The sequence below is a fragment of the Physeter macrocephalus genome, chromosome 14 (assembly GCF_002837175.3).
Source record: "Physeter macrocephalus isolate SW-GA chromosome 14, ASM283717v5, whole genome shotgun sequence".
NCBI classification, from domain to species: Eukaryota; Metazoa; Chordata; class Mammalia; order Artiodactyla; family Physeteridae; genus Physeter; species Physeter macrocephalus.
The window spans coordinates 22,751,208-22,764,311 of NC_041227.1; the positions used below are offsets into that span (position 1 = coordinate 22,751,208).

General features: G+C 39.4%; 1 protein-coding gene across 1 annotated transcript in view; it reads left to right on the forward strand.

Moving 5' to 3' along the window:
• PIGU (phosphatidylinositol glycan anchor biosynthesis class U) overlaps positions 1–13,104 on the forward strand; it is a 120,674-nt gene that overhangs the window by 32,542 nt on the left and 75,028 nt on the right. Inside the window, exons 5-6 of the mRNA XM_024128344.3 lie at positions 1,037–1,146; positions 3,355–3,455. Coding sequence (XP_023984112.1) covers positions 1,037–1,146; positions 3,355–3,455 — 211 coding nt within the window. The remainder of the gene's footprint in view (positions 1–1,036; positions 1,147–3,354; positions 3,456–13,104) is intronic.

Genomic DNA, 13,104 nt, shown 5'->3' on the forward strand with positions numbered 1-13,104 from the left:
ATCCTCCCGGACCGGGGCGCGAACCCGGTTCCCCTGCATCGGCAGGCGGACGCGCAACCACTGCGCCACCAGGGAAGCCCCTGAATTAGTTTTATAATAGGTTGCAGCATTGATTTTATACTATCTAAGATCATTAAATCAGCAGGGCTACCCATTTGGGGTTCAGAGGCTTTTTCTATCTGTAGTGTGACCCATGTTTGCTTATAGGGTTGCCTAACTTTTTTTCAATCTGGAACACACCCATGAACTTGTTGGGACACACAGGGGAAGGCAAGAGCTTTCCACCCCCATCTCACTCCCTCTCAACTATCCGGCTGCCCAGCCACACCCAGCCTTCCTCCTCCTTCTCTTCATCATGGTCATTTCCCACTTCCTCTGTGGAAGTCAAAAACTTGAAACAGGAGAGCTCGGAAGGAAACCCAGAACACTGTGACATTCAGGGGATCGTTCCACTTTGCATGAAAATATTTCACTTTGATGGAACTTTGGAATCCTTAGGCCACTGATGATAACTCTTAAAAATGACTAAAAACTGCTTTGCCATTCAATCATTCATTTAGCCATTCAACAGATGTTTATTGTTTGCTCACTGTGCCAGGTATTGGCAAATAAACATGGTCTCTGCCCTCATGGAACTTATAGTATAGTGAAGGAGAAAGATAGTCACATAAATAAATAAAAAAGTTCTAACTGTGAACAGTGTTATGAGATTTTTACAGTCAGGGCAGTGAGTGTGCCTTCCTGAGGAAGTGACAATTTAACTAAGATCTAAAGATTATGTGGGAGTTGACTAGGGAAAGAGAAGAAGAGGTTGTTTGTTCTAGGTTAAATGCAAAGAGCTGGGAGCAGGAGGGCAGTGGCATGTTCATGGTGCTTGAACCCAGAAAGTGAGAGGTGTGGGGAGCGAGCATGAAATGACCCTGGAGACGTAGGGCCAGGTCAGGCAGGCCACATGGGCCATGGAAGAACTTTTGTCTTCATCCTAAAAGCAATGGGAAGTTATTTGTTTCATGTGTTTTGTCTTTTTTTTTTCCAGTTTAAAAAGCAGAAACTCCTCCTAGAACTAGACCAGTATGCCCCAGATGTGGCCGAACTCATCCGAACCCCTATGGAAATGCGTTACATCCCTCTGAAAGTGGCCCTCTTGTAAGTATTCTCTGACAAAACAGGGCTCAGGGCCAACGAATGTGAGGAAAATCTGATGAGACTGTCTCATGTTGTTTGTTGTATTTTTGGAGATTTGCAGTCTTAGTCATCAAGTATTTGCTATAGTTCTGTTGCACAACTGGGGTTCTGGCCAGGAAAAGAGACAGAGCCATCCTGTCTCTGTTGGGACAAAGCCTCACACAAGCACAGGCACAATCGACCCTTCACAAATGCTTTTTCACTCGATGCTGATCTGGTTCCAGCCTCCTTGTAACCAGTGTTTCTAAAAAAAAAAAAAAAAGTTTTCCAGTTGTGATATATGGATTTCATAAAATTCTGATCTTTATGCAGCAGTTATTTCAAGCAACTCCTATGTTTCACTTACAATTTAGTCCCCCATTTATAGTTCAGAAAACTGAAGTAAAGTACCAAACAGACCCATCCCAGCTGGATGACCAGTATGAGAGAGTGGAACTTACTGAGGCTCTATGAAAGAATTCTTTAGGAGTACCAGTGCTGCCTATAACTTTAATTCTTTCAGGTTATTCCTGTTTATATTCCTCAGATAGGCAAATGGGAATAATTATTCAGTCAACTAATCTTAAATGTTAATAATATACTAGTTCTTAAGGATACACAGTAAAACAAGGCAGACAAGTTTCCTCATGGAAAAACATGACCTTAGAGCTTCAGATTTAGAAGGGGCCTTGTGAGGACAGTTTATTCAACCCTTTGCCTTGTGTGTGACTCTCCTATTCAGTATTCCAGAGAGGTGGCTGCGTAGCTGCTTCTTGAACATCACCTGCTATTTAGAAATGGCTTTTCTTCTCCTCCCACCAAACACATTTGAAGTATCGGTTCATATCTATGTATTTCAGAAATATTGGTGGGAACTACCTAATAGAACCAGAGGTTTGGCAACATTATGAATCCCTTATGGACTCCTATGTCTCCAGGGGGTAGTTTTGTAATAGCAGCAGCCATTTCTTTAAAGGTTGTAGAACAAGCCTATCTGTAATTGCTGGAAAAAAAAATCAACAATTTCTGGGCCTTTGGCTTTCGAACTGCTAATCTTACAGCTCTGAGAGGTATTGGATTTAAGGTCTTTATTTGCGCATAATAATTATAATCTCTCTCTGAGACACTGGTATGTTTCTTTCTATCTGATAATCAGAATTATGTAACTGGTCTCCCTTTTCACTTTGTCTGCCAGGAAACTCAGAACCAGATTTAAAGCTGATTACTACAGTGTTGTAGAAGACCCATTTGTTCTTCTTTCCCTAGCCTTTACTTTTTCCTTTTATTTATGCTTTCCCTGGTCTTGATTCTTTATTTCTATTTTAATTTTGCTCTCACTTTTTATTATCTGTTCTTATTTGAGCTGCCTCAAATCTTTTGTGGAAGCAGCATAAAAATAAATAAAAATACAGTTATGACTGTATAAGATTTCCCTATTCAGCATTTCAAATTTATTTTTTCAGTCCATTCCTTCCCACCTCAGGAAAAGACTGTTACAGTTTAATTCCCTCCCAGTGGAAGTTCAGGTTGTCCTGTGAAGTTCAATGGCCACTAGCTTACTGAATTCAGCAGATACTTATTCTGTCCTTTGGGTCTGGCTTGGTGGATATAGCTTGGCTGCCAAGAGGACTAAACTTAAGCTGCTCTCACCTCTTGAATGGGGTAGCCTATGTCAGAGCTTAGGAACCTGATTGAGAAAACAGTACTTTCCTGGTTTTCAGAGATAACTGGAGACATTCCTAAAATATATGGCTCTGTGGGAATTGGTAGAATTTTTATCATTTTTGAAGCATGAAGTAATAAAAAATGTAGGCTTATTGCCAGAAAGACCTGATTTTGAATGTATTTATTAGCTTGTAAAACCTTAGGCTACTTAACCACTGAGTCTCAGTTTCCTCATCTGCAAAATGGGAATGATGTTATAGCTGGTTTACAGGATCCGTGATGATGAAATATGATGGTTTTCCTTATAACACATAGCGCAGAATAGGCAGTGAATGTTCAGTGCCTTTTACTCACTGGCCACAACCCCACTCCATCCTATTTTACTTAGGAAAACTTATTTCTAAGAAGTTGCCTTCCCTTGAGTATGGTTTTAGTAAACCTCTTGAACTTCCTGGCTATGGTGGCCAGGACTCCCTGGTCCTTTGACCAGGATTACTAATGCCAAATATGTGTGTTTTTCCCCAGCTATCTCTTAAATCCCTACACAGTCTTGTCTTGTGTTGCCAAGTCTACCTGCGCCATCAACAACACCCTCATTGCTTTCTTCATTTTGACCACGATAAAAGGTAAGTCCCCAAAGGAAAGTACAAAGTTCAGTCCCTAATTTGTGCAGGCTTTTGTAACACTTATGCTGTGGATTTAAAAAAAAAAAAATACAACACTTAAAAACATTTTTTAAAATTACACAAGTAATTTTATAGAAAATTTAGATAAGCCAAGAGAAAAAAATTAATTAAAACATCCTGAAATTCTACCACTCAGAGAGTCACTGTTAACATAGTTTAAACAAAAAACAAAAACTTCTAAAAGGCTTACAATGAGAATAGCAGTGTTCTGCCCCTTTCTTCCCATCCCTAGTTCAACTTCTTTGAAGGAACTACTTTTTTTTTTGCTAGCATTTATTTCCATATTTCTAAATAAGACCTCATATTGCTGTTTCATGAATTATAAATTTTAGACATTTTCTATTGTATTCTTATTATGGGAGATAAAGATTTAGCTTTCTTTTACCAATATCTTCACTTCCCCTTTACCTGGTTTTCCTAGAGAAGTTATGTCACAGCTTTGAGTAAATCAGTAGTTGGTACCTATGTTTTATGACAGTATATGTATTATTCACTGCTGGGAAAAGTAATAACTATGGTTATTTTTTCTTTCTTGTACAACCTTTTATTTTTTCTGGGCTTAGTAACTGTGGGGTTTTTGCTTGTTTTTGTTTTTGTTTTGCTTTATCTTTCTGTACCAACCACTTTTTTCTCCCCAATTGCTCTGCTAGATCTTTCAAGCGCCTAACAATACAGACATACCTAAGAGATATTGTGGGTTTGGTTCCAGATCACAGCAATAAAGCAAATATTGCAATGAAGTGAGTCACACGAATATTTTGGATTCCCAGCACAGATAAAAGTTATGTCTACACTATACTATATTCTGTTAAGTATGCAATAGCATTATGTCTAAAAAAATGTACATAGCTTAATTTAAACATACTTTATTGATAAAAAAAATTAGCCCCTAATAAGAGAATCAGCCCGTCCTTTGAAGCTTTGAAGCCAGGCATTGACTTCTCTTGTCTAGCTATGAAAGTCCTAGATGGCATCTTCTTCTGAAATAAGGCTGTTTCATCTACATTGAAAATCTGTTGTTTAGTGTAGCCACCTTCATTAATTGTCTTAGGTAGATCTGGATAACTTGCTGCAGCTTCTACATCAGCCCTTGCGACTTCACCTTGCACTTTTATGGTCTGGAGACAGGCTTCTCTCCTTGAACCTCATGAACTAATCTCTCCTAGCTTCAAACTTTTCTTCTGTAGCTTCCTCACCTCTCTCAGCCTTCATAAAATTGAAGAAAGTTAGGGCCTTACTCTGGATGAGGCTTTGGCTTAAGGGAATGTTGTGGCAGGTTTGATCTTCTCTCCAGACCACTTGGACTTTCTCCATATCAGCAATAAGGCTGTTTTGCTTTCTTATCATTCATGTGTTCACTGGAGTAGCACTTTTAATTTCCTTCAAGAACTGTACATTTGCATTACCATTCGGCTAACTGTTTGGTGCAAGAGGCCTAGCTTTCATCCTGTCCCAGCTTTCGACGTGCCTTCCTCACTAAGCTTAATTATTTCTAGCTTTTTTCCCCTTTATTTATTTATTTATTTATTTATTATTTTTGGCTGCGTTGGGTCTTTGTTGCTGCGCATGGGCTTTCTCCTGTTGTGGCGAGTGGGGGCTACTCTTTGTTGTGGTGTGCAGCCTTTTCATTGAAGTGGCTTCTCTTGTTGCAGAGCACGGGCTCTAGGCGCACGGGCTTCAGTAGTTGTGGCATGCGGGCTTCAGTGGTTGTGGCTTGAGGGCTCTAGAGCGCAGGCTCGGTAGTTGTGGCGCATGGCCTTAATTGCTCCGCGGCATGTGGGATCTTCCTGGACCAGGGCTCAAACCCGTGTCCCCTGCATTGGCAGGCAGATTCTTAACTACTGTGCCACCAGGGAAGCCCTATTTCTAGCTTTTGATTTAAAGTGAGAAGTATGCAACACTTCCTTTGACTTGAATACTTAGAGGCCATTGTATGGTTATTAATTGGCCTAATTTCAATATTAGGAAGGAATAGGGAGGCCTGAGGAGAGGGAGAGAGGTGGGGGAACAGCTAGTCTGTGAAATAGTCAGAACACAGACAACACTTATCAGTTGTTTGCCATATTATGGGCATGTGGTGCCCCCAAACAATTAAAAGAGTAACATCAAAGATCACTAATTACAGATCAACATAACATAATAATAATGAAAAAATTTGAAATATTGCAAGAATTACCAGAACGTGACACAGAGACACAAAGTGAGCAAACACTGTTGGAAAAATGGCTCTAATAGACTTACTTAATGCAGGGTTGCCACAGACCTTCAATTTGTAAAAAGCACAATATCTGCAAAGTACAGTAAAACAAAGTAGGTCTGTAGTTTTTAAAAAAAAATGTTAAGTACATCAAATAGTTTACTGGTTCCATTTTTTTTCTGGAGATCTGCCTCACACATCCTTCATCCTGTACCAGTCTGTCCTGGTTGTTGTCTGGTCTTGATGCAAAGCTGTCATAGTGGAACTTTTCCTTATAATTCTCTTGTATTGTATCCCTTCTTTCCCAGATTCCTTTTCTCGTTTATTGATTTTTTTCCTCGGTTTTGCTAAAGTACTTCCTCTAGTAGTTTTCTAAGAAAGGGTGTGTGAGATATGTATTTTGAATCATTCCACACAAGAAAAAATGTGTTTTTCTAACTTAGCAGCAAATTAATAGTTGGGGCAAGGTATAGAATTCTAGACTGGAAAAAATTTTCCTTCAGAATTTTGAAGGCATTGCTTCGCTGTGTTCCAGCATCCCAGTTGCTGTTGGACAGTTTGAAGCCATTATACGTAACCTAATTTTTTCTTTGAAAGATTTAAGATCTTCTTTTTATCCTCAGTATTTTGAAATTTCATGATGCTATGTCTACTTGGTTCTTTTTTTCATTCATTACTGGGTACTTGGTAGGCTCTTTCAAAATAGAGACTAGTGTCCTTTAGTTCTAGAAGATATTCCGGTACTGTTTTTCAAATTCTCCTCTGTTTTCTCTGTCCTCTCGTTTGGGGTGTCTATTGGATATTGGACTTTTTGGATTGATCTAATTTGTATGTTTTATTTTCTATTGATTTAAGTTCTTTCTTGGTCTCCAGTTGTTTCTTTGAAGCATCGTTATTATTTTATCACCACGGTATCCTCTCTTATCGCTCTGAGTTTTCTTGGTTTTGTTTTTGTTTTCAGTTTCCATTTGTTCTAAGCATAATCTCTTTGTCTTCCTGGATTCCCTCCCCCCACACCGCCCCACCTTTGTTTTCTGTTTGTCTTGGGCTCTGTCTTTCATATGGGTAGATTTTCTCTTATTTATGGTGATCCTTGGCTGTCTGCTTATTATTTAAGAATGTTAGAAGGATGGGGTAAGTAGGGGTAGTCACCTGGCTGCACATAGTTGAGGTGAGACCTGGGGTTCTGGCTGTTCTGTATACAAACATTCAGCTTGATTCTCATCTCTGTAACTTACCCCCACCTGCCGTAGTATCTGATACCTTCAAGGTGCTGGATCTCTCAGAAGTTGTATGGGGTGAGTTGGCCTGATTTTTATTGGTATTCCTCCCTGCAGGCCATTGAGCTATAATTTCTTCCATAATGCTCAATCATTTATCCCTCTTCCTCCTGCTTTTAATGTTTCCACTATTATGTTAAAATTTATTTTGCTGTAGTCTCTTCTGTTAATTTGTTATTTAAGACTATTTTTAATGCTTTATTGTCATTTTAGTGAGGTTTTTGGAGGGAAAGATGATATACGTGTGATTAATCTATCATTTTTCACTAGAAGTCTATTAGCATTGGAGGTATATATTTCCAGATTTTTCCCTCATTTTTCTTTTACACTTTTAAATATTGTATCAGTTAACTGTCATCACAAAAATGTTATTTGACAAACCACTCCAAAACTCAGTGGCTTAAAACAACAATACACATTTACTTAGCTCATGTGTCTGTCTGTAAGTCAGATAGGTGTCAGCTGATCTAGGTTGAATGTGGCTAGGCAGTTTGTTGGTTTCATCGGGGCTCATTCATGCATCAGCAGCTGACTGTAGTTGGCTCATCTAGGCTGGGCTCTTCGCCACATGTCTGTCGTCCTCATGGACCAGGGGACTAATTTAGGCATATTCTTCTCATAGTGATGGCAGAGATACAACTGCGAACAAGCCCAATCAGGCTTGAGCTTTTGAAGTTTCTGGTTGTATCACATGTGCTTACATCGCATTGATCAAAACATAACACGGCTGATCTCAGGGGTGGGTATTTCCATCCTGTCCACAATGCGGGGGGCACTGCAAAGTTATATGGCAAAGAGCCTGGACATAGGGAGGGGTTAAGAATTGGGGCCAAAAATACAGTCTACCACATGTCAGTAAACATTTAGTCTGTCATTTTTCATGGCTGCTTACTGTTCCGTTGTGTTGATGAATAAATAGAAATTCTTTAACCAACTTCTACTATTAAATATCTAGTTAATTTCCCAGTTTTCAGCTGTTTAAATAATACTATAGTTAATTTTCTTTCTTTTTTTAATTTTTAAATTTTTTTGGCCTCATCATGCGGCTTCTGGGATCTTACTTAGCTCCCCAACCAGGGATCAAACCTGGGCCACAGCAGTGAAAGTGCTGAGTCTAAACCACTGGACTGCCAGGGAATTCCCATACAGTTAATTTTCTAATGTAATTTCTAACAGTAATTGTCACACGCATGTTCACTTATTTTCTTACTCTAAAGTCCTAGAAATAGAATTATTGTGTCACTGTGTGTATACCTTCTTTAGGATTTCTGAAATTTATCACTAAATTGCCTTCAAGAGTTTTACCAACTTATACTCCAATAAGAAGTGTATGAGAGCTCTTATTTCCCTACATTATTGCTGAATAATTTGCACACTTAGGAAATAAAGACTCAAAAGTTGTACATAGGACCTTTTACTTAGAGTTTACTTACCGTTTCTAGGGTGGCACATGGGAATGACTTAGGTCTTCATAAGACATTGCTTCTCTTGGAGTGGTTGTAGTTAGTCTTTCTGTAGGTCATTTAGTTCAACTTATTATCAAGTTACTTGAAATGACTCTTTGCTGTCTGTGAACATCCGCTGCCTCAGTTCCTGTTTCCAGAGTGTCCAGCTCAGGTAGACTCATTTATGAAGGTGCCTGGTGTCCATAAAGTAAGGACTCTATGAGGCAGCCTGGCAGAAGGGATTGAGCACTGGCCTTTGGAAATGTCACCTTTAAAATAGCCGAGCACAAAGGTAGAAAGACTAAAGACATGCTCTCTGAGGTGTGTACAATAGAAGTCTCACACAAAAATGTGAAGTATGCCATTTTAAGAACATCTTTCAAGGGCTTCCCTGGTGGCGCAGTGGTTGAGAATCCGCCTGCCAATGCAGGGGACACGGGTTCGTGCCCTGGTCCGGGAAGATCCCACATGCCGTGGAGCGGTTGGGCCCGTGAGCCATGGCCACTGAGCCTGTGCGTCCGGAGCCTGTGCTCCGCAACGGAAGAGGCCACAACAGTGAGAGGCCCGCGTACCACCAAAAAAAAAAAATAATAATAACATCTTTCAAAAGACCCTTTAAGACAATGGAACGATTTTGTTTGGGGGAAAAAATGTAAAAGAGTTATATGTAACTCCTTTGCAGCCACATTGTTTTTGGTTCCACAGAAAAAAAATTTTTTTATTATGTCACTCTAGATTTCTGTCAAATTAATTTTATGAACATTTTTGTAATATTATATGCAAAATTTTGTTTTAATTTTATTACTTGTTTCATATGAATCATGAATGACATTAGTCATATTTGTTAATTTCTTTACATCAAAATTTAAGTTTTTAAAATTTTAGGAGTAGTTCAAGTACTTGGTAAAAATAAAAGAAATTCAAACATATGAAATGAGAAGTAAAAGTCTTTTATCATCCCACCCTACCCCACCTCTACTTCCATTCCTCAGGTATTTTTCATGGGGTCCCAGGCCTTCCCTTTTGCTGGACACTTTAAGTTATTTTCCATTGTTGGCAGCTGTAAGTAGAGACCGTCGCAAGTAACATTTCTAATCTTAAAATATTTGAAGAATTCTATTTTAGTTAGGTCTCTGAACTATTCTCTTTGAGTTTATTAGTAATCCCTATTAGCAGTATATACAAAGTTCAGTTATAAAATCTGTAGATCATATTTCTATATTTCACATTTGTACCACATAATAAGATATTTAATAAAATTCATGAAGGAATAATTCACTCTTTATTTAAAGAAGAAAACAGTTGGGAGAATTCACAAAAGAAGGGATCTAAATGACTAAAAACTATGAAAAAAAATTCAACTCCTTAGATAACTAATAAAGAACAGCAAATTGAAATAACAAAGAAGTGGTTTTTTTATTCCCTTTCAAATTGGCAAAGATTTTAGAAGATAATTCTCAGTTCTGGCAAAGTGCTGTCAAACTGGCATTTTCCCACATGGCAAGTTGACTTATAAATTAGTACAGCCCTCTTGAAAAGCAGTTTGGCAGTAGTTCAAGTATTTGTTCTTTTGATTTATGAATTTTAATTTTGATAACCTATCCTAAAGTAGTGCAGAATTACAGACCAAGCTTTGTGATGCTAAGTCATTAATTGCAGGATTATTTATAATGATTAGAAAAATTGGAAAATACTTCAAAGTAGAGAGAGGAATGGCTAAGTAAAACATGGTTTGCCCATGTAATTAAAGAAAATACAGTTTACCCATGCACATGATATTTGAAAATAATTGTAAATTATGTGAGGATACATTTATTTTTTAAAAGCTGATTACAAAATTGTGTATTTTAATAAAGTATAATCTCAACTATGTTAAAACTACAACACAAATAGAAATAGATTCCAAAAGAGTAATACTTGTTTCTGCAGAGTAAGTTCGTGAGTAATTTTTATTTCCTCCTCATATCTGTTTTTTCCCAAAGTTTCTTCAATGAACACATAATTTAAAATAAATTAAATTGATTGATAAGAAGATAGGGACAGTGGAAGTAAACTAGGTACCTCTCTCCCCAGACTTCCGTGGAGTAGGTGCCCCCACAGAAGGGAGTGGCCTCATTTGCTTTGTCCCCTTGACTCCTTCTACTTGCCCTCCTTTGACTTCCTTTGTGGCAGCCCAGGGTTGCCTGGGACACGCTGAGAGCCACAGGCCAGGACAAAGCCCAGGCCATTGTATTGTGATGTCCTTGTTGGGGTGTTGGCCAGGAAACTCAAGTCTGTGGGCAGGGTTGATGTTTGTTTAGTGGAGCAGCTTGGGTTTTACTTCAAAGGTTGGGGCTTTGGTGAAGGAGCTAATTAAAATACTCCATCCCTCTGAAGTCATCTTCTACAATGTAAATATCAGTTAAATCTATCTGGTCTATTGTGTCATTTAAAGCTTCTTTTCCCTTGGGAAGCAAGTCCTGTCACCCAGGCCTCTTTTGGTGGAATAAGGAGAGTCAGAAGGGTCTTTGGGCAGCAAGGACACAACTAACTGCTAAACAATCATTGACAGGAAGACACTGGAACTCACCAAAAAAGATGTCCAATGACAAAGGAGAAGCCACAATAAAATCAAATCCCATTACCGCTGGGTGGGTGACTCACAAACTGGAGAACAATTATAGCACAGAAGTCCACCCACTGGAGTGAAGGCTCTGAGCCCCATGTCAGGCTTCCCAACCTGGGGGTCCGGCAATGGGAGGAGGAATTCCCAGAGAATCAAACTTTGAAGGCTCGCAGGATTTGACTGCAGGACGTCAACAGGACTGGGGGAAATAGAGACTCCACTCATGGAGGGCACACAAAAGAGTGTGAACATCAGGACCCAGGGAGAAGGAGCAGTGACCCCACTGGAAACTGAACCAGACCTACCTGTTAGTGTTGGAGGGTCTGCTGCAGAGGCAGGGGGTGGCTATGGCTCACCCCTGTGGGGACAGGGACACTGGCAGCAGAAGCTCAGGGAAGTAATCCTTGGCATGAGCCCTCCCAGAGTCCACCATTAGTCCCACCAAAGAGCCTGTAGGCACCAGTGCTGGGTCGCCTCAGGCCAAACAACAAACAGGGAGGGAACTCAGCCCCACCCATCAGCAGACAGGCAGATTAAAGTTTTACTGTGCTCTGCCCACCAGAGCAACACCCAGCTCTACCCACCACCAATCCCTCCCATCAGGAAGCTTGCACAAGCCTGTTAGCTAGCCTCATCCACCAGAGGGCAGACAGCAGAAGCAAGAAAAATTACAATCCTGCAGCCTGTGGAATGAAAACCGCATTCACAGAAAGTTAGACAAAGTGAAAAGGCCAAGGACTATGTACCAGATGAAGGAAGAATATAAAACCCCAGAAAAACAACGAAATGAAGTGGAGATAGGCAACCTTCCAGAAAAAGAATTCAGAATAATGATAGTGGAGATGCTCCAGGACCTTGGGAAAAGAATGGAGGTAAAGATCGAGAAGATGCAAGAAATCTTTAAAAAAGACCTAGAAGAATTAAAGAACAAACAGAGATGAACAATACAATAACTGAAATGAAAAATACACTAGAAAGAATCAATAGCAGAACAATTGAGGCAGAAGAACAGATAAGTGACCTGTAACTCATCCACCAGAGGGCAGACAGCAGAAGCAAGAAAAATTACAATCCTGCAGCCTGTGGAATGAAAACCGCATTCACAGAAAGTTAGACAAAGTGAAAAGGCCAAGGACTATGTACCAGATGAAGGAAGAATATAAAACCCCAGAAAAACAACGAAATGAAGTGGAGATAGGCAACCTTCCAGAAAAAGAATTCAGAATAATGATAGTGGAGATGCTCCAGGACCTTGGGAAAAGAATGGAGGTAAAGATCGAGAAGATGCAAGAAATCTTTAAAAAAGACCTAGAAGAATTAAAGAACAAACAGAGATGAACAATACAATAACTGAAATGAAAAATACACTAGAAAGAATCAATAGCAGAACAATTGAGGCAGAAGAACAGATAAGTGACCTGTAAGACAAAATGGTGGAAATCACTGCTGTGGAACAGAATAAAGAAAAAAGACTGAAAAGAAATGAAGACAGCCTAAGAGACCTCTGGGACAACATTAAACGCAACAACATTCGCGTTATAGGGGTTCCAGAAGGAGAAGAGAGAGAGAAAGGACCCGAGAGAATATTTGAAGAGACTATAGTCGTAAACTTCCCTAACATGGGAAAGGAAATACCCACCCAAGTCCTGGAAGTGCAGAGAGTCCCAGGCAGGATAAACCCAAGGAGAAACTCGCTGAGACACATAGTAATCAAGTTGAGAAAAATTAAAGACAAAGAAAAATTATTAAAAGCAACAAGGGAAGAATGACAAATAACATACAAGGGAACTCCCATAAGGTTAACAGCTGATTTCTCAGCAGAAATTCTACAAGCCGGAAAGGAGTGGTGTGATATATATAAAGTGATGAAAGGGAAGAACCTACAACCAAGATCACTCTACACAGCAAGGATCCTATTCAAATTCGATGGAGAAATCAAAAGCATCAGAGACAAGCAAAGGTAAGGGAATTCAGCACCACCAAACCAGCTCTACAACAAATGCTAAAGGAACTTCTCTGAGTGGGAAACACAAGAGAAGAAAAGGACCTACAAAAACAAACC